The 22,470-nt window shown below is 40.6% G+C and overlaps 1 protein-coding gene across 1 annotated transcript in view; it reads left to right on the forward strand.

Annotated features, from left to right (window-relative positions):
• The window catches only part of LOC143034458 (CD151 antigen-like), a 100,630-nt gene extending 82,349 nt beyond the window's left edge, over positions 1 to 18,281 (forward strand). The window contains exons 3-6 of the mRNA XM_076200536.1: positions 6,969 to 7,160; positions 8,217 to 8,390; positions 10,463 to 10,618; positions 11,917 to 18,281. Of these exons, the coding sequence (XP_076056651.1) occupies positions 6,969 to 7,160; positions 8,217 to 8,390; positions 10,463 to 10,618; positions 11,917 to 12,063 (669 nt within the window). The 3' untranslated portion in view covers positions 12,064 to 18,281. The remainder of the gene's footprint in view (positions 1 to 6,968; positions 7,161 to 8,216; positions 8,391 to 10,462; positions 10,619 to 11,916) is intronic.
• The last annotated feature ends 4,189 nt before the right edge of the window (positions 18,282 to 22,470 follow it).

Raw genomic sequence — 22,470 nt, forward strand, 5'->3', positions numbered from 1 at the left:
GTCGTATATGAACTCTGAACTCTCATCTATGAAGGTAATAGTTATCGACCACGAGTCCAGCACGTGATCCAAACAACCAGTACGGCACTGCTCGTTTCTGTGTCAGATCCATTTGTCCTGGAGTTAACGTGCCTATCTTCATAGAAATATGAACTTAAAGTACATTTCACAAAAGAGCGTGAATCCTTTGCTCGCGAAAGAGCTCCGCACGGACGAATTAAATCACATGACCTCAGAATAAAACAACGATGAAATGTCTCTCAGCACAGTGGGAGGAGGTCTGCCACCCTGCCGAATGAAATCGTCTGTCTGGCTAAGACCAAAACAAATATCCCTCGGTAGAGTGTTAAGGAATTAGATTTAAGTGCGTGGCCATTAGAGTGATTCAGTGCAATAAATGGAACGACAGGTGAGGTGTCACCAGGAGTGTCAGTGAAGGAGGAGGAGGAAGAAGAGGAGCAGGAGGAGGAAGAAGGGGAGCAAGAGGAAGAGGAGGGAGAGATTAAGTGCTACCTTATGTACTGCCAAACTGCATTAGGCACACCTACCTCCTTCCTCCTCCCACTCCCCTCCTCTATCCTCCCCCCCATGAGTGCCACCTTCCCTCGGATCTTCGGTCGTTGCACAGTTGAGTTTGCCCATGCAACACCCTTGACGTCAGCAGGAGCTTCACCTGCGGCAGAAGCTTATGAGCCACTATTGTCACTTATAAATATTATTGTTGTTATTATTATAATTGTCATTATTATTATTATGTCATTGTCATCCACGTCGTCGTCATAAACATCATCATGTCGAGGAAATGCACTTATTAATCAATTTACCCATCTTGCCTCGCTATGGGCACACTGGAACTTTGTTATTTTAATTTACCAGTGGAATTACTACGATAAGATAAAAAAAAAAGATCGAAAAAATAAAAATAAAAAATGACGTCCCAACTGGTTCAGTCCCGCCAAGGCCTTCCTGCTGCTCGTTCCCTATTAGCTGCCTTCATCCCCGCCGACTCGTTCCCATAATGCAACACCCACACTTACACCCACACCACGTCCCTCCTCCTTTCCTCAAATACATATGAGATAAGCAGATCAGGTAAGCCAAATGGTTGCAGAGACAATCGTTACCAAGGAGGTGGTGATGTCGATGAGAAATGCAAGAGGTGAAGAGGAAGAGGGGCTGGGAAAACTAAAGTTGTAAAAGAAAGAAGACTAGAAGGTGCGTCGACAGGCAGACGGCAAAAGGAAAACGGAAAGAAGAAACAGGGAAGAAGTGGATGGAGAAGGAGAGACAAGGAAGGTCACCCACGCTGCTGCAGCAAATAGCCAAGTGATGTGAGATTGCGTCATCCCCCCTCCTCCTCCTCTTTTTTTATTTTATGTCTTCCTACTCTGCTTTTTCGTCCTCTTCTTCGTTTGCTTACGCTTCCTCTTCTCTTTCGTTTCCCTTTCCTGCGTTTTCGTTTCCTCCTGTTTCTCATTTTCTTCTGTGTCTTCTTTTCCTCTTTTTCTTCTTCGTCTGTTTTTTATCTTTCTTTTTCTTCTCTGGGTTCTTCTTCTTTATATTTTTCTTTTCTCCTTCTCCTTCCCATTCTTCTTTTTCTTCTCCTTCTTGTTCATCCTCTTCTCTTTCCATCGAGTGTGTGCCGCCTTACATCCGGGAACACACACGCGCGCACACACACACACACACACACACACACACACACACAGAGAAAGCGCAGTGGTATGGTCTCCACTCTCCACACGAAAAGAAATATGTATAAAAAAAATGGAGTGAATACAAAGGGCGGCAACCAGCATAATCCCCAGCCTGGCTGATAAGACATATGAGGACAAACAGGGAAAAAACTCGGACTACCCACATTGGGAGAGCTTAGAGGGATGATTTGATATTTATCTTTATAATGGAGAGAGGTATGCAAAAAAAAACAGAGAGAGAGAGAGAGAGGATCGGTAAGTATTGGATGAAAAAACTAGGCCTTAGGAAAAAAAAAATAAAAGTGCCAGGAAACATGGCTTTCCACCTTGATGCGTCAATATATGGAAGAATTTAGAAGAAATAATCCAGCCTAACAATATAAATGAAGTGACGATAGCTTAGTCAGTGGAGATATAGAAGCTGGACTTCATAAGCACAACTCAAGTCACGTATACTATAATTAGGTAAACACATACACCACATACCTCGTGCCGCAGTGGTTAGAGTTCTCGCCTGCCACTACGGCGGTCCGGGTTCGACTCCTGCCCAGGGCTGAAATAATTTCAGTATCGTTGCGCTACGGGGTGTTACTCCAACTCTCGTGGGGGGGGGGAGTTGGGGATGTGTGTGCGTGTAAGGTCACAGTATTACCCATAGATTGGTCATACGAGCTCTGAGATCTCATCCGGGAGGTTAATTAATGTCGATCACGAGTCCAACACGTGATCCAAGACCATGGTGAATCACACACACACACGAATGGCGACGACAGCGGGAAGAACGCTCATAGATCACCTGTTGGACTCGTGATCGACAGCTATTTCCCTCCCGGAAGAGAGCTCAGAGTTGATATATGACCGATCTATGAGTAATGCTGTGACCTTACACGCACACACACACCTACATACACACACAACAACTCCCCGCCTACGAGAGTTGGAGTAACAACCCGCAGCGCAGCGATACTGAAGTTATTTCAGCCCCGGGCGGGATTCGAACCCGGATCACCGTAGTGGCAGCCGGGAACTCTAACAACTGCTCCACGAGTTGTAGTAATAGTTCGTGTGTTTTGACTGCGTGAAGAGAAACGAAGGGAAGACCGTCATGCATGAGGAATTCGAAAAACAATCTCCAGAACATAAGACCGCATTGATGTAATTAAGAGGAAAAATGTTCTGATAAGGGATCCAAGATTTGGAGTACGTTATTGATAGATTGGTTTTATTGATCAACAGAAAACTGGAATCGAGCAATTTCGAAAAAAAATCTGAAATTAGTGTCAAAGAATATTTAAGGAGATTAATAAGAAGTAGGGGTAGTATTACGTAAAAAATATAACCTTTATTATTATTATCATTATTATTATTGTTATTATCATTATTTATTATTTGACTTGTTCACTCATCTGTTTTATGTACTCATTTATTTATCTATTTTTGTATGTGTGACTCTGGTCCGTAGGAACGTCACTAAGACAGCCCATACGGGGAAGTGAATAACCAGGTTTGACAGGTGGAGACCATGAGACGGGACGTCACGAGTATAGCTCTTTTCTCGTGCATGACCATTAGTTGTATCCATATGCACACACATTCGCTCTTGTTCTTTCGGCATGGTGGTATGATGGTGATGGTGGTGGTAATAGAACCACCACCACAACCTCCACTCCCACAACCGCCACCACCACCAACAACAACAACAACAACGCACCAATATAATATCGTGTGTACCCAATTTCCGTTGTGGGCCAGGAAGTATGGGTTCTGATCACATGTAGGTAGTCACGAGTGTGGTGGTGGTGGGGGGGGGGTGAGACCACCGATAGGGCATTGGAACGTGTTCACAACAAACAAATTACAATTTAAATCGATTAGTGTGTGTGTGTGTGTGTGTGTGTGTGTGTGTGTGTGTGCGCGCGATATATATTGAGGATATGTTCGAGTTATATCTCACAGCCACTTTATACACATTAAACCCATTTAACGCAGTTGTTGTTTCAAATATAACATCAGCCAAGCCTCTAAGTACGAGAACACGTGGTACACGCCAACCGCATGTTTATATTATACACACGTCTTTCTATTTTCATATAATCGTAAAATAAACAGCGAATAAATCTGTCAGCATGTCCGTTTATATAGATACACATGGATAGAGATGAAAAAGAAGATGTATGCGAAGAGTAAATGTACGCAGGCCAAGAACAACGTTAAGAGAAAGAGAGAGAGAGAGAAGCTTGAGCTTATGTGTGGAAATAAACGCCTAACCACTACAAGGACAACAAAACATGCTGTGAACAAGGCCAAACGAGGCTTTGTGTAGGAGGAAGAGGAGGAGGAGAAGAAAGAGAAGGAGGAGGAGAAAAAGAAGAAAGGGGAGGATGAAGAAGTGGAAGAGACGGAGGATGGTTCGCTGAGCAATGCACGGTGCGGAGGTTGTGACGGCCACATAAATGCGCAATTCTAATGTAATTTTCAAAATACAACGCAGACATATTCTGTACTCGTGTGTGTGTGTGCGCGTGCCCGCGTGTGTGTTTATTCGATCGCGCGTGCGTTACTCATCTGAGAAGTTCTGGGTGTGCATGTTTTTTTTTTTTTTTTTTTTTTTTTTTTTTTTTTTTTTTTTTTTTTTTTTTTTTTTTTTTTTTTTTTGTACGTAAGGTCTCCCGTGTGGGCCTTTTGAGAAACAGCCTTCCCATATACCCCAGTTGCCAAAATTCCGGTGCCTCCACACTACCCATGTCTTGGCTCCTTCTCAAATGCCCACCTCAAACACACTGAAGACCTCATTTCAGGAATAAAATTGCCCTCATCCCCACTTGAGTAAACCTCTCATCCTAGATCTCGCTTCACTTCAGTCTTCTTGGAAGATCTTGTCCGAGACTTCGCCAAGAGACAACATGAAAAAGGACTTGTGTCACTTGCCACCCACCGTGATTCCCTTTCTTGAATTCATACGCCTCTCTCTCTCTCTCTCTCTCTTCTTTTTAATACCTGAAGAACCCAGCATACCTGTAACCCTCTGAAGGAATTGTTCTTCCTTCTCACCTCCCTGCCGAACTCTACGTGTTTCTCTCTAAGACCCACATTTTACCTTCTTCATCGACATCCTCGCCATTGAGTCACACGACACAAGCTAATTGTTTCTTGACTTCAGGCACCTTGTCTTTTTGTTATTTTTTCATGGCCTCTTCTCATTCTTCCATCCCAAACAGAGTGATCTCTCCATTCCTTTTTGTCAAGTCCTTTTAATCTTCCGAACGCAACGACCCACGTACCTTTCTTCTTTCTAATAACGAGTTTGTACGCGAGCGCGTACGTTGATGTACGTACGTGTGCGCAATTATATGTTTGCATGATTATTTATATACACAGAAAGAGGATTTCGTTTTAAATCCAAGTTATCACATACAGTACCTTATCGACGATACTAACATCCAAATACTCGTACCCCTCAAAGCGATGGAATGACAAATCTCATTCATCGGTTAAGGTCGGTTGAACAAGGTCTCGGTTGAGGCTCGTCGCTCTCAACAACTTCTCGGCTCGACACACGGAGGCCATTTCGCTTTTTGCAATGGCCATTCCTCGAATACAACGTACTTCCCTCGTCTCATATCCACATTCATAATAACGATCATCGTGGCTCTAAAAGAATATATTTCTGCGAGGAATATCCAATAAAAGTTTAAGAAATTAAATGCAGTTTTAAATGAAGCTTTAGCGTTTGTGAGACAGCGCCATTTCGTATTTTCAACATTCATTGCTAGTCTCGGGCATTGTAAACAAACGACAATCGCGCATCGAACGGGCGGAAATGTGAAAGAATTCACAAGAAAATGGGGCATAAATTTTATTTAAAGGGGAGATAACCATGTTGGTGATATCGTATTATTCTTAATGGATGCCAGTAATGGGGTATATTTTTCAAAGACACATTTCAAGTAAAACTTTGGAGCTGATGCGTCGTCTGCACCTGTTGAAGTGTTTTACCAAAACATGGGGGAGCCGACATCCACCTTTTTATTTACAGATTGAAACTAAAAATGCGTCTGTTTTTTTGTGAAAGCATGGCATTTCTCGCACTCTTGTGATATCTTCCAGATATGGGCATGAGAACAAGTTTTTTTGAAAACAGAAAAGAACGACAAACGAACAGAAAAATAAATGGAGTTTGATAAATGTTTGGATATTGCATCCTTGCGCATGCGCACACCACACCCAAACCCGGATGCCCACCCACCCACTCACTCACTTATCCCCACAAGCACACACGCAAACGTATGCGCACGCATATGTACACACATGCATACCTACATATATTTAGGAAATAGTCTAATGAAAAAAACATAAACAAATCTAAGCTAAATTGAGACATCTCACGAGCGGTGATCTTTTTCCTGTACATCATGACCAACGGTTCCGTAACTTTTCCGATGTTTGAAGCATTAGCACGTTGAAGATGAAGTAAACAAGTTTAATTGCAAAATTGGCTGTGTTGCATACAGGTGGAAGTATACACGGTCGACATTGACAAATCTAGTATATGAGATCACTACGTATATATATATATATATATATATATATATATATATATATATATATATATAATGATGCATGTGTGTATATATGTCCTTATGGAATTCTGAACCACATGCACAGTCCGTATATTGACAGAATGTTTTGCGCAGTCGATATGAAATTTACAAAGGATTACAAAGGCGGAGCATGCCAACAGGAGACCTTTTGGTCCATATCTAGGTCGGATGCGAAAAAATCATAATAATAATAAATGAATATATAAAAACTATAATAATGTAAATAACAAATAAATAAATTTAGACTTCAGCAACATTTCTTACGACTAAGCCACTCATCATTCTTTTGTTTATTTGAGTCACCCCCACTCGACACAAAAATGCTGATCCCTGTTAACTTTTACTATGCTTTCATTCTGCTGCCTGCCTTAAATCTCCCATTTACTCCGTCTCTGATTCCTCGGTGGGAGTTATTCCCCCTAGATAGAAGAGTTGTTTATTATTAACAGATTACTAAAATGTGGTGGAACGAAAATGAGGGGTGGGGGAGGGAATTAGCGAGATCTTAGTATTTTGAGAACTTTATGAAACTGTTTTTGGCTGAGACTCTCAGAACCGGGGTGCCCTCCCTTCCTGATCTACGAAATGACATAACGTGGACACCGCCTCCCGAGTTCCTGCCCAACTTCCTCAGGTATGTTGACTGACTTTCTTCTCTTTTTGCGGACAGGTGGGCGGCGTCGCCGTCTTGGGCGTCGGAATCTGGACTATCGTCGACAAGCACGATTATGTGGTTCTCCTGACCACGTCCACCTACTCGGCCACCGCCTACATCCTCGTCTTCGCAGGAGTTGTGGTGCTTGTCGTCACGGTCATCGGCTGCTGCGCCGTTCTCAAGGAAGATCGTTGTGCCCTTCTCCTGGTAGGTCTTTGATTTTTTTTTTTTTTTTTTTTTTTAACCACGTGTTGTACCTCTCGTCCCAGTGGCACATGAGTCATTGTACATATTTTATTCTGTCCAAAGCCAGATACCATTGTAAGGAAGGGATATCCTCGATGCTGTGACGTCCCTTAAATATTCCATTCTGTCAAAGACTGCGACTTTTTTCATCCCGAGTCGACTGACGACGCCATATTGTTCCGATTCTCCAACACTTTTTCAACCGAATAAAAACGCCTGGCGGAAGCCAGAACAAAATCTATACATGTACGGTGTCAAAAGATCCAAAGAACTAACCACTTTAATCCTGAGGGCCTCAGCTTGGCTGAATAGCCTCTTCTTAGCCAGAAAACAACCCGTTAAGGATCGAAGAAGTTGAGGGTGTTGGGGTGGAGGGAGGGTCCCTCTTGTGTTGTGTTTTGTTGATGCCTTCGATTCAAGTCTCTGGTTATTGTGATTGTTGTTATTGCTAAGTGAGAAGTTATTTGTATGATAATTTTATATTTTATTCCTACAGATTAAAATAGGATCAGGGCCCTCACATGGGGGGGGGGGGATATGCCCTGGGGTGGCAATACTAGTCTGGACATGCCGCACACAAGGCTAACAAAATAGTTATAATAAAAAAGGGTCAAAGGAGCCCTGAATATTTTACTGTAATATACGAATTTTGCGTTAGAATCGACAGAATATGAAATATTTCCCCCCTTATCCTTTCTGCAATAGGGACATTAAATACCATTTTTAAAATCCGTTTAATTATTTCGCAAGCCAATAGCTAAAATAGGCTGTAAGAGGTGGTGGTGATGGGGGAGGGGAGCGTCACTGAGAACTTTCCCCAGGGGGGGGGGGCACTTTGCCCCGGGACGCCACTTGGGCATATAAGGGCTCTGCATAGCATATTTGCGTGGTTTAGCACTAAGATTTTTTTCAGGAGAAGCCAGAAGAAACTAGTATACCCTTCATGAAGATGTCAACAAGCAGTGACTAACAGAGTCCCATAAGGTTCAGTACTAACACCTGTAGTATTCCTTGCAGTATACATTTCTGCTCCTGCTGGTGTTCCTGCTGGAGGCTGTTGGTGGAGTTTTGGCCTACGTGTATGAGGAACAGGTCATGGCCGAGTTGTCACACACCCTTACTGACACATTCAATTCAAAATACAAGATGGACAAGGAAGTCACCAGTGCCATTAACCGCATGCAAAAGGAGGTAGGTGATAAGTGGGTGTGTAGGCTCACATACTTTCATGAGATCATTGTTATACATGTCTTGAGAAGATAGTCTAGAGTGTAAAAAGACATACTCATGTGGATATATAATTGTGATTATATATATATATATATATATATATATATATATATATATATATATATATATATATATATATATATATATACATTTTCTATGCATAAGGTTTATATACAGAAAATAAGCTGTGCAATGAATTGAGAAAGAGTAATTGCATTTTACAAAACTCCCAAATTCCACAAACACTGAAAAGGAAAGATGGTTTAAAAGTAGCCAAAGTCACCTTTAGTAGATCATGAGGATTATTAAAAATCATTGTAGAAATTCTGTTAATGATCTGTGTTGTTTATCTGAATCTCTGCAAAAGATAATCCAACAAATTCAAACACTTGCTCTACTTGAATAGAACTTAAGTTGTATGTGAGAGATTGGATAAGATCTATCTATCTATATACCAAGGGCTTTTTTCCTTTTTACCAGGGAGGTAGCCAACTCAAAAGGCATATACCCACCCCCACCCACTCCACTCTCATCCACCACTTTCCTCCCTCTCATCTTAGCTCCTCATGGATGATGGGTCATCCCTGTACCCCACCCACTGCCCTGGGTCAGAAGCAATGCAGCAGGATACAGCACATCCATAGCAAGGCTGCTTCACTTAATCTGTGACCCCTTCCCCCAAACCATTCCAGTACTCTTTCATCAGCCCTGTCTGTCATTTCCTTTTTCACCCTAGCTCTCCTCCTCCTCATTTCTCACTCTATCCAACCTTGTAACCCCTATCATACTTTTCAGATATTTCATCTCAAACACATTCAAAGTTTTCCTTTTTGCCTCTCTCATATTCCAAGTCTCAACCCAATACAGTGCTGTCAGCACTGTCATTCCTTCATATAATCTCCTATTTGCATCCATTCCCAAATGCCTATTTCTCATTTGGATAAGAGCATGGACAAAAACGTGAACATTTTTTTTTTTTTTTTTCTTTTTTAACTTCTAATATTCGTATCAATGAGAACAGTAAAAATAGGAAAGATTTTAGCTGTCTATCAAGTAACAAATGTCCTGTTGTTGAATACAGAGGAGCATTAGGCAGATGTCCACTGCTCAGGTGCTTTGAGTTCACTGAGTATGGCCCATCAAGAGTGGGCAAATGATGGACAAGGATTATCTCTTGGAAGAAGACCATGTGGGTTATAACATAACATGAGGGCATATATATATATATATATATATATATATATATATATATATATATATATATATATATATATATATATATATATATATATATATGAATACATATTATATATATATATATATATATATATATATATATATATATATATATATATATAGAGAGAGAGAGATTCTGACAGGTTGACATAAGTGGGAGCAGGAAACAGAGGAGTCTTAGTCAAAATTTATTTCTGGGTAATTTTGCTGGTATGCTTGCAAGGGAATTGAATAAGCATACCTGTGAAACTAGTCAGGAATAAACTCAGACAAAGACTCGTGTTATCTGGTCCCACTCATGTATATATATATATTGTGTATAAAAGGCATGGGAAGATATATTTGGCAGAAATCACTTCTTAGGAAGGAAGGCTGTGAGTTACCTCAGAGGGTGAAATGTGAAGGCTTAGAGCTAGAGAAGGCCTTCAACAAGATACCTCATAATTGACTGTTGTACTATGAAAATTGAAGGACTACGAGGTAAACTACTTGACTGGAAGAAAGACCTCCTGAAGGACAGGTACATGAGGGCAATTGTAAAGGATAAGATGTCAGGGTGGAGGACAGTGACCACTGAAGTCCCAAAAGGGTCTTGTAATGTTCCTTATTTATGTAAGTAATGTAGTGAGAGGTATGATAAGCTACACCAATATTTTTACAGATTGTGTGGAGATCATGGGAAGAGTGAGAGACAAGAACTGTAGGTTGAAGGAAAAAAATGATAATAAATTAGACAATTTATATTTTTCTTGTTCATGTCAGGGTTTTTTTTTCTTTACTTTTTCTTTTTTCTACAGTATCACTGTTGTGGTGCCATCACATACTCCCAGTGGCGAGATAGCATCTGGCTCAAGAAGAACCCCTCAATAGAGAACTTAGTGCCAGACTCGTGCTGCAAGTCAGTTACACCCAACTGTGGGGTGCGGGATCACCCCTCCAACATCTGGTATGATGTAAGTGTCTGTCCTCACAATTTGACTCTTTGCACCATTCTCTTAAGAAACAGGTGATGTGATAGTTTTGTGCCATATTATTCCCACTCAGGGTAATTTATTATACAGAGGATGTAGAACACATTATGCACTGCCTAGTACTCACTGTAGATAACAAAAATCCCTTAACTAAATTATATAATGATAATAATTGTTGCCTCAAGACTATAAACCTATAGTTCCATCGCATATGCCAACTCTCCTTGGTCCCTCACGTATATCTCTGAGAAGAAACAGCTTGATGGTTATATTGTACAAGTGTAGGACTTTCTATATCATCTAATAGGAATAGGAGGAGGGAGGGAATCACTAATTGTCAGCTTCCCCATATATAAAAGTGGAAGAAATACAAATTTTATAGGGGAAAAAAAAATGTCATCCCCTTAAGGGTGCATCTATAGGTAAAGTGAAGGCTATTGATGGATTTTGAAGATAGGCAGGATGAAGATGATTCATTCTGATGTCAGTCTCACCAGACCACCACTTGTAGGTTCTTGCCCTTGATCTCCTCACCGAAGAACTCATGAGCAAACCTAGTGGTTGTGGCCAGACTCCTTGAGACTGGAAATCTCCAGTAAGGAAGGTCCATGATAAGCAAATATATTGCTCAATTCTTAAGTCACCAGCTAGCAGGAGGAACAGGAGTAAAGTGGGAGCAATCGCCAGTTGCCTGGTCTCTTTGTTTGAAAGAGTGAGGAAAAGTAGTTCAAGTAGATACAGGAAGAGCTAGTCTTGCAATCATATGCCATTTCCTTGGGGCGGCACCTCCAGATGGATGTGGGAATATTGGTGGGTTTTTGAAGATGAGTAGAGGGAGATGATTTTTATGTCATTATCATAGGACTGCCACTGTTAGGTGCCCATCATTATTACTATACTCTAAATGATTATTATAGCAAAGCAATATTTCAAGGAATCAATCATTAAACTAGTCAAGGACAAACTTTTGCAGACTTTGTTTTAACATTAGAAAATAATTCCCAAAAATTATGTCTCTGCTGAAGAGATTAAACTTTCACAGTGTAGCCTGATTATTATTGTGAAGTTTGTATCAATTGAATAATTACTGAATACAATAAATGTCCTTTTGAAGTTACTGAATGTAACTTTCCAAAGTTTTAGACAAACCTTTCATTTCTTTTGTACCTTTATGATCAGACATGGTCCTCGCTAGTTTTCTCCTTTTGTTTATTTTCTGATGTGTTGAAATATTTCCATTTTCCCGTCTGACCTATGATTTCCCTCCTTTTATTTTTTAGGGGTGCATTCATCAACTCGAGGATGAAATGGGTCGCCATCTGATCCTCTTGGGTGCTGTTGGATGTGGTCTCTCCCTTGTGCAGGTCTTTGGAATGGTCCTTGCCTGCTGCCTTTATGTCAAACTCAGGGACATTAATGATTACTGAGGAAACACACTGTACACTTTGACACTGGAAAGGACCTACATGAGATTTTTTCCTTCTGGAGAAGTCTGAAGGGATACTATGAAGGTTCCAATGACATCAAGAACCTCGTATATAATTATGATTATAAAGTTGATCTCAGAAACACCAAGAAGACTGACAGTAAGATCTAAAACCTGCAAGAAGAACAGGATTTGACAACAGACACTAAATGCCCTAGATAAAACTACCACACAGAAGACATAGAGCATATATAGTATGTTTGCAGTTACTCCAGACAGATTAAAACAAAAAATCTTTACCGAGTGACTTATGGGCTGAACCAGTGGCTCTAACAGGTTTCCTAGAAGCTGTGAGTTTCCTGCAAGAGATATGACAACAGACTGATCAACTGACTGATGATTTCTCACCCAGTAAGCACATTATCAAGATTTGGCAAGACATGAGTTATTGATGAACATGAAAGTAGATGTTTATTTCATAGACAGAGGTGATGAAAACTCATGCCAAAACAAGGATGTACTGTAACATTGAGAGAATACAAAGAATAACACCCAGAATGGTCCCCAGATTAGCAGACAGATCATATAAAGGAAGAAAGAGAAGAAAGTTGATATGATTAATGTGTTCAGAGCATTGGAAGCAGAGGAAAATTGATGGGGAAAGATTGTGTTGGAGTTGGAAGAACAAGATAAAAAAAAAAGTTAAAAGACAAGGTACTTAGAAGATATCATAAAATATAGTGTTTACTACAGATGCATCAACATTTGGAATAACCTAAAAGAAGAAATGATAGTCAAAACAAATTAATTTGAAGCCAAATTTTACCATTGAAGACAAAGAGGCAGGATCCCATGATTGTAGCTCTTTTCTGTATATTACATATGGATAAATACAATTAGGTATATACACACACTAACATGTACACATACACATGTAAACTCATACATCTGTCTCTTTGTTTATGCTCAAAATTTAACCAAAACCATCTCTACATTGAATATGATCTGTATACTGTACTTATTTTCCAGTATACGTTGGGATAGTTGACCATGTAGTCAGTGAATTTATGATCATTATGGTTTAATTTACAGAAAAATTAACAAATGAGTATTGATTAATTGAATTAGATTAATAAGAAAAATTATGATGCAATGGTTTTACTTGACAAATTCTCCCTATTGGGATGCTAGGACAGTGCCCCTTACAGAGGACTTTGTAGCATGAAATTTAATAAACCGTACCTTTTATTTAACTTCGCCGGTGGCAGGGTTCAAACCGCCATCACCTTGACCTTTGCCAGAAGTAACGATGCCTTAACCCACTCGACCAATGAGCTTCCATATAAGAAAAATAAACTGATTAAATAAACAAAAAATATCACAGAAACAACCCACAGTCATTACATAAACATTGACAAACATTTATTCCCATACCATACATCTTTTATGCAAACGTGTTTGTGTAAGTTCTACATATATACATAGATATGTATCTCATGCATGTGTATACATATTTGTGTGCAATTCTTTTTATGTCTGTATACCTATTGGTGTGGTCTGCTTGTATATATCTTGAAAGAAAATATTTGTACAAATCTTATTTTACATAGAATAGGCTAATAGGCTAGTACAATATTTGCATAACTTAGATATATTTTCATTATTTCATAAACAGAATTATTATTTTCTCAGAGTAATAATTACATTCTTGCTATTACATTCATCTTTTTCGATGAATATATTGTCTTCTACCATTGTGCAAAGCTGGGTCAGATAAGGTCATGTAAATTTTTGAGACTAAGAAGTGAATTGTGTGTACTTTCTGTTTATATACCAAAAGGCCCTTTTCCCCTTATAAGGGAGGTGGCCAGCAAAGGCCAATTCGTCCCACTTCCATCCACCCATTCGTTTCCCAAAAATTGGGTGTGTACATAAATAATTTAATCTCAATATTCACTTGTGAATCATTGTATCTCATAGGTATTTGTGTATATATGTATGTATTCGTAATATTAATTGTTGCTTCAAGTTTCCTCACCAGAAGCCTGTAGCCCCACAGCGGCTGGCAATGGTCCTAAAACCCTCCTATGGATCTTTGGTGACAAAAGTAATTGTATTACTCTTGCCTTGAGTTTCATTGATTGGAAACCCACAACCCCATAGTAACTGGCACTGGTACTTAGGTCCTCCCATAGATCTCTGGAAAGAAACTTTGGGCTTTTGTCTGTGTTGTATTAATGTAGGGTTCTTTTTAATCACTGGCTGCGGTTGGTAGAACAGTTCCCAGTTGTTAACTCCCCATATATGAAAAGGTGGAGGAAATACAATAAGTTGATAGATGGAGGTCTTGGGCCCAGTGTTTAGATTAAGTACCAACCCCTCAGGGCTGCATCTCCAGATTGAAGTGAGGGGGCTGGCACACCTCTCTCGTCTATCTTGCAGGACCCCCACTAGCAGGTACCCATTATAGATCCCTCTCTCATAACAAACATTGGGCTATTGTCTCTGTTTTGTTCATATGAAACTGCTTCTGTCACCAGCTTGTAGCAGTAGGAGGAGAGCAGTGACCTGTTGTCAACTATCATTATGTGATAAAAGTGGAGGAAGTGCAGTAGACATCAGTGAGAGAACTTAGACCCACTCCAGAGACTGGGGGGGCCACAGCTTCAGGTGGAGGTGAGGATATTGATGTCATTTGAAGATGGGCAGCAGGGAGATGATTCTCTCTAATGTCCATCTGTGGTGGATTTTCCCTGTAGCAGGGTTGCCACACCTCTTCTTGCAAAGACAAGTTTCATGATATTGGTGGGTTGTAGAATAAAACCATACCCTTACCCCCTGATAGAGGAAGGTATACTGCTATTTACAGTCCATGTTCCTGGATTCCATCCCAAAGAGTCCCTAGGAAAAAAAGTAATAGGGAGTCTTTACTCCTCTAATCAGGCTCTCCAAACAGGCATAAAGTGATTGAATAGGAAAAAAGTCAGATTTAGCTCAGGATTGGTAGAAATCAATGAATCACTTTGCTTAGAATACCCCGTCATCATTAATAAATGTTCCTTAAGATACCTTGCTGAAAGTGGTTCAGCATATGTATTAAGGCACTGGTTTTTTTATCACATCAGATCCAGATGTTTGCATATTAAAGTAAAATAATGCAAATGAACACAATGTAAGGGGCTTCTATAAATATATATATATAGGGTCAGAGTTAGATGGCGAAATGGTGTGATTGTCTTCAAGGAGACAATATAGGATTTTAAATTTGCATAGTCATCACTTAATGGTGGGCCATGTGTGCCCTCATTGATGCCAACTGAGGCAAAACATGGTTGTCAGCATTTTGAATGTTCATCACTGCAGATTTGTCCTTAATATATTTAGATGGTTCTAGCCACTGAAATATTGTTAAAAAAAGACCCCCATCTAAAGGGGACATATGCTACAATGAAGTCTTCTAACTTTCTCATTAGTTCTAATTTTTAGATTTATTGCTTCAGCCTTATCATCCAATATTATGTTATCCACAGTTGTGTAATGTTACACAATCATCATCATTGCACCTCCTATTTTATTTTTTGTCATATGTCCAGATCCTGTGTTTTTCATTTCTCAAGTGATCAGCATGTTAGTAGTTTGGTCTCTATTTCAGCACAAAATATCAGGCTCACTTATCAAATATATAATCATTGGTTTCTAACTTGGCTAATAATAGACCATCAATATTAGTGTATGTCACTTTTTATTTTTGTGACACTATTTTTGGCTGACCTGTTCTCATCTCCTTTTCAGTACCAGTTCTTCACTTTCTGGTCTAAAAACCTTTAGAAGAATATTTGCCACTCTTTATCCAGTCTTTAATCATTCCCTTCCTTAGTTTCATTATCGTAGAGACATTAAATAATTAGAAATTAATTTATTCATTTTTCTGGATGGGTATGCAAAAATGTGACACTCCATCACTGGTATTCAGTGACAATGCTAAATGGTTCTTGCAGTTCTCTGTTACATTGCTTAATAGACAGTAGAACCTTGGTTATCAAACATCTTACAAGTTAAACAAATTGGTTCTCAACCAGCCCAAATGAAGAAAAACGTAAAATGGGATAAAATTCAAAGTTTTGTGGGAAAATATCACCCTGACAAAGCTGTATCCAGCAGATCAGTAAACTTGTTTCAGTCCTCAACTAAATAAATTCTGGAACATTTCTCTAGAATGGATTGTGGTCGAGAACCAAGATTCTACTTTACATGCATGAACATGATGGTCTTGTATCATATTTGGTATAAGTGTTGTAGCTGCACAACCAAGGTGTTGGAAGTGTGTGACTAGCAAGGATTCATGGTGTTTATTTATTTATTTTGTTTTTTCTGGGTGTTTATTATCACCGTCCAAGGATCCGTGCCTCCTTCTCTGGTAATATATATAATCCCTTCATTGTTATAGTAAAGAGTGGTTGCTATTAGGACAAGTTATCTCTGCTGCCACCCATGTACAACCTGCTTGCCAAAGTTCATTAAAATTGTCAAAATGAACTATGATGCATTTAATCAGTGTTGTGTGTACTTATGTATAGTTTATGGGAGCTTATGTGTGTACCTCACTTGTATAATTACTCCTAAATATTGATAGTGGTGTCTGCATGTATGTTAGTCATTCAAGGTTCATATATGGACAACTTGAGCCCTTGATATAATTATTTCAGGACACAAAAAGTGACTGTCATCTATAGTGGGGTGGAAATATGAATGCCCATTGCAAATGTAAACCCCCATATACTTTTTTTGAATCACTGTAAATCAGTTTTTCAAGGTGGAGTGTGGGGAAAATAATACCCAGAAAAAGGACAACACCTGCTTAAGGAAGTCACAAGGCACCACACCAACTTCGATTATTTGGCTAGACAGTCTAGGGAATGACAACAACAACAGATTTATTTATTTAGCATTTTAGAAATAAAGACCCTCCTTTGGACTTCGAAATCCAGAGATTGTCATTATTATGCATTTACAGCTGAAAAAATGCCTATGATATGAATCATAAAGCTTTTTGATGATCCAAAGATTATATTTCATGACACATCTTCATGTTTATAGTAATACCCAGTGTAGCTATATATGCATTTACTCAAATAATAATATTGTAGCCATGTGAATGAGTGAACTACCCAATCAGCCTGAATCTGCAAAAGAAATTTGATGACAAAAGCTGAAAAAGTTTAATTTACAGGGTGATTCTAGTTCTAAATCAAATTTCTATCCCTCCAGAACTCTAGCTTAGTCTCCATTCATGAACCTCTTAGAGACTGTATGATATTAAATCTCATTAGGGAAAATAATGATAAGCTGATAAAGTAAAAGATCAAAGAAATAAGTTCATTGAGGATGGTCAGTTTCATTTGTGGATGGACCATTGAAAGTGGTGATCTTACTAGAGACTAAAGAGAAATCTGGTCTCTGGACTGGGTCCAAAATCTTTTGCTATCAGCTACACTATTCCCTCCCATACACACACACACACTTTCATAAATGGAAACTTTACAAATGGTGACTGTTCCCTTTGTCCTTCTATCAATTAGTGACACAAGTACAGACATACACTAATATGATACAAACAAGACTCCAGAGGGATCTATGGGGGCCCAGGGACCATTCCTGAATACTATTAGGCTCTATTTTTCCACTCGGTGAAATTTCATGGAGACATTTATACCCATGTAGTACAGAAGTTTAGCCACTTCAGTTTAGTGATGTCATTTACAAATTTATTTTAGATAATGTCGGGTGGTTTTATTCAACTTAGAAGTAAGCAAAAGATGTCTAAAAAAAAAAAAATCAAGATCAAAATTTGTCTCTGGTTCTCCCTCCTCTCACTAACTATATTTACTATATTATTTGTCTAAAAGACTCGAACTGGTTATTTCGTCCCCTCATTGATCATCCATTTGCGTTAGCTAATATAGCACATGAAGAAATGGTGATAACATTACCAGTCAAGTGCCTCCAGGCCTAAGGTTCTTACCTCCTCACTTTTTAGAATGGGTATAAAGGTTAGAAATTTAATGTCAAGTGAAATGAGTGAGGAGCTAGTTGTTTTCAAATAACAGGCCTTTCTCCTACACACTTTCACTGGACCCAGTTGTCAAAATGATTCTTTTTGTGAAAGGACTAGTCTATACCCTATATTGTAGAAATGTGTAAATAAAGTCTTAAATTGTATTGAAGTATTTGATTCTTTATTCCTTTCATGAGGCTATTCCAGAGACCAGATACTGGCCCCATTAATCTGCACCTCAGTTTTTATGAATTCCCAGGACAAAGATGATGAACTGTACCCCACTAATTTCTGGTTAAACTTCACATTTTCAACCTGCCTCTATTCATATTAAGATTGGGTTGCAGCCTGTCTGGAGCTCTTGCAATGTAATACATAGAAGACTACTTGAAGTCAGATTTTAGGAAAATAGTTCAGAACCCCCTCATGGAAAGACATCTCTTGTATAGTGTAGAGAGGCAATCCACCACAAGCCCCCCCCCCCCCATAAGAATAGTGTACAATGCCTCTTTCAAACAGACCCCAGAAGAATATCTTTTGATTGGACCTATTTTGAGCAACAAGTTCATTGACCAACTTGTTGGATTCTGATATGTCTAAGATAGTCTTGCATATAGAATATGGCTTTCAAGCAGGGATAATTTTTGGTGCTTGTGGTACAAGGAGCTAGTCCAACTGTAAAAAAATATAGCCACTTATTGATTCAAGGTCATTTGGCAGTGACATGTACAGGCTTTCAGAAGGTCAAGGGCTCAGTTGAAATAGGGGCACTGCCCTAACAGTTTTAAAAAGTAAATCCACAATGTCATGTAAGATATATATACACAAACAAATTTGTTTAAATTGTATATGGTAAATAGTCTCATAGTCCATTAAATCTAATGCATTATTTTTTACAAAAACGTATTTTTATATGGAAAAGAAAATACTGCATACGCTAGGAAAATGACTACAAAGTAGAGATATGGGAAGTGAAATAAAAATTATTTAAGAATAACTATAGATTGACACTTGGCTTCTCAGGATCATATTACTGAGAGATGAATCAAATAATGGGATTAATAAGGCTGTTTTACATTTGGACAAAGAGACATTTAAATTACTCTGACTTAAGAAGCCACTTAGAATATGCCAACATTGTTTGGACTCCATATTAAAGATACAGTGAGACCTCTCATTAACGGACATTAATTTGCTGTGTTTGCGGTATTTTCGCTGTGTTTTTGGCATATTTGGTGCTGTTGTTTAGTGCGTGCAATCACTATGCCACCCATAAACCACTCCAAATCAACGGATTATTCACATTAACGGACACCGTTTCCCCCCCTTATAGTCCGTTAATGAGAGGTAGTACTGTATATTGAAATAATAGAGAAGGTACAGAGACAAGCAACAAAGCAAGTAAGAGAGCTAACAATCCCTACAAGAAACATGCAGAAATTGCAGCTACATTCTCTGGTTAATTATAAATTGAGAGGAGACATGCTCAAAGTATTCAAAATCATGAGAGACTCATACAATACCAAGGCTGCACCAAGCTTCCAAAGGGTACAGGGGTCAATCATGGAAATTCAAGGAGGTTGTGTGAAATTAATCATTTTAGCCAACTTTGGTAACATGTTTTTTGCTGATCGCAATCAATGAATCTGTTGCCCCTGGTCTCTCTTGCAGATGACCCACAGCTTCATGGAAACCGGCAACAGCCTCCAGTCATAAATCACTTGGAGAAGACATCATACGAGATGTTCTGTCTCTTCTGTGTAGTGGTTGCATCTGGGGCAGACTGAATCTGTAGCCAGGCCTATTTTGTGTTGCTATTGTCTTAATGTCGGATGGAGTCTTGATTGCAGTCACGCTAGTGTGATTCTTGTCTAGTGTGGGAGGGCTTTATCTATCTGGGGGGTTGTTGTTGTAGCATTAATTTTGATTATCTTTCTTGAAGGGTTTGATCAGTTATTTGGGTGTGAATAAAAGTATTTTGTATTTCGACATTATGTCTGGTCTTGCTGTAGGAAAGCTATGTCTTGACCCAAGCAATGTGATAGTAGACAGGGACGACCCTTCATCACGAGAAGCTAAGATGGGAGGAGCGGGTTATAGATTTCCTGAATTTATATTGAATTTCTGGAAGATACACTTATACATGAACTAAATATAGGCGTCTGGAGAATATATATATATGTATATATATATATATATATATATGTATATATATATATATATATATATATATTGTAAAAGAAAGTGCACTTCTTTCGTTAGCAGTTAAATGTAGATATATATTTTTTTTTTTTGGGGGGGGGGGTAAAAGAAAGTGCACTTTCGTTAGCAGTTTTGTAAACAAGATCCGAAACCATCTTATCGGCTGAAAGAAACCTGCACAGCGAAGCTATAGCGATAATCCCATACCACACTCCTGGTCATATGGCCATTTCCCGAAGGTTGAGTGTGGTTTGAATTTTCCGCCAAAATCATCGGAAATTTAAAATTCCCGGCTCTGTCGACCCCACCTCCCCCTCCCTATCCCCTCCCTTCTTACCCGGCTAGCTCGAGCCGGGCGTCGCGTCACTTAGATCGCGGAAACGGGACAGAGTGGTTAACTCGCTGCCCACATGGGAGCAGGCGGTCCCGTTTCCTGCTGGTTAATCGTCTGTTAGTTTTATCGCTTTCCGCTTGGCTGCTGGTTTGTCCCATTCTTCGACTTTGATTTTATACGAGCACAATCCGTCCCCGTCTTCGAGCCGTCCCTGGTAAACAACCCGGGTCCTCTCGGAGGACAGGGGACGTGTCTTATGGTACGGAGTGTGGCGCCCCCCAGGGTCATCAGGCCTCTCGGCAGCCCCATACCTCTGACCATCATCGGTCCTCTATTGCCTCACGGTTTGTATCAGGCCCTAGGCGTAGACTTTGACCATATACGATCGCAATCCGTCCCCGTCTTCAGGCCGTCCGTGGTAAGAACCCGGGCCTCTCGGAAGACAGGGGGACGTGTCTTATGGTACGGAGGGTGGCGCCCCCCAGGGTCATCAGGCCTCTCGGCAGCGCCATACCTCCGACCATCATCGGTCCTCTATTGCCTCACGGTTTGTTTCAGGCCCTAGGCGTAGACTTTGACCATATACGATCGCAATACGTCCGTCTCCAGGCCGTCCGTGGTAAGAACCCGGGCCTCTTTGAAGACAGGGGGACGTGTCTTATGGTACGGAGTGTGGCGCCCCCCAGTGTCATCAGGCCTCTCGGCAGCGCCATACCTCCGACCATCATCGGTCCTCTATTGCCTCACGGTTTGTATCAGGCCCTAGGCGTAGACTTTGACCATATACGATCGCAATACGTCCCCGTCTCCAGGCCGTCCGTGGTAAGAACCCGGGCCTCTTTGAAGACAGGGGGACGTGTCTTATGGTACGGAGTATGGCGCCCCCCAGGGTCATCAGGCCTCTCGGCAGCGCCATACCTCCGACCATCATCGGTCCTCTATTGCCTCACGGTTTGTATCAGGCCCTAGGCGTAGACTTTGACCATATACGATCGCAATACGTCCCCGTCTCCAGGCCGTCCGTGGTAAGAACCCGGGCCTCTTTGAAGACAGGGGGACGTGTCTTATGGTACGGAGTGTGGCGCCCCCCAGGGTCCTCAGGCCTCTCGGCAGCCCCAAACCTCCGGTCATCAATGGTCCTCTAACAGCCTCATAGCTTGCTTCGTCAGGCCCTAGGCGTAGACTTTGACCTTATACGATCGTAATCCGTTCCCCATACGTCTTCGGGTCGTCCGCGGTAAGAACCCGGGCCTCTCGGAAGACAGGGGGACGTGTCCTATGGTACGGAGGGGGTGCCCCCGAGGGTCATCAGGCCTCTCGGCAGCCCCATACATCCGACCAATAATGGTCCTCTAACGCCTTAATGGCTCCCTTTGTGAGGCCCTAGGCGTAGACTTTGACCTTTTCCACTCGTAATCCGTTCCCCATACGTCTTCGAGTCGTCCGTGGTAAGAATCCGGGCCTCTCGGAGGACAAGGGGACGTGTCCTATGATACGGAGGGTGACGCCCCGAGGGTTATCAGGCCTCGGCAGCCCCATACCTTCGACCAATAATGGTCCTTTAACGCCTTATAACTTTCTTTGTCAGGCCCTAGGCGTAGACTTTGACCTTTCCCACTCGTACTCCGTTCCCCATACATCCTCAAGTCGTCCGTGGTAAGAACCCGGGCCTCTTGGAGGACAAGGGGACGTGTCTTATGATACGGAGGGTGGCTCCCCGAGGATCATCAGGCCTCGGCAGCCCCATACCTCCGAGCTTCAATGGTCTTCTAACGCCTCACAGCACCACCCTCCTTCCAGGTTTCTTAAGCAAAAAA

This window comes from Oratosquilla oratoria, chromosome 17 (assembly GCF_046742065.1).
Source record: "Oratosquilla oratoria isolate Oo_2021 chromosome 17, ASM4674206v1, whole genome shotgun sequence".
NCBI classification, from domain to species: Eukaryota; Metazoa; Arthropoda; class Malacostraca; order Stomatopoda; family Squillidae; genus Oratosquilla; species Oratosquilla oratoria.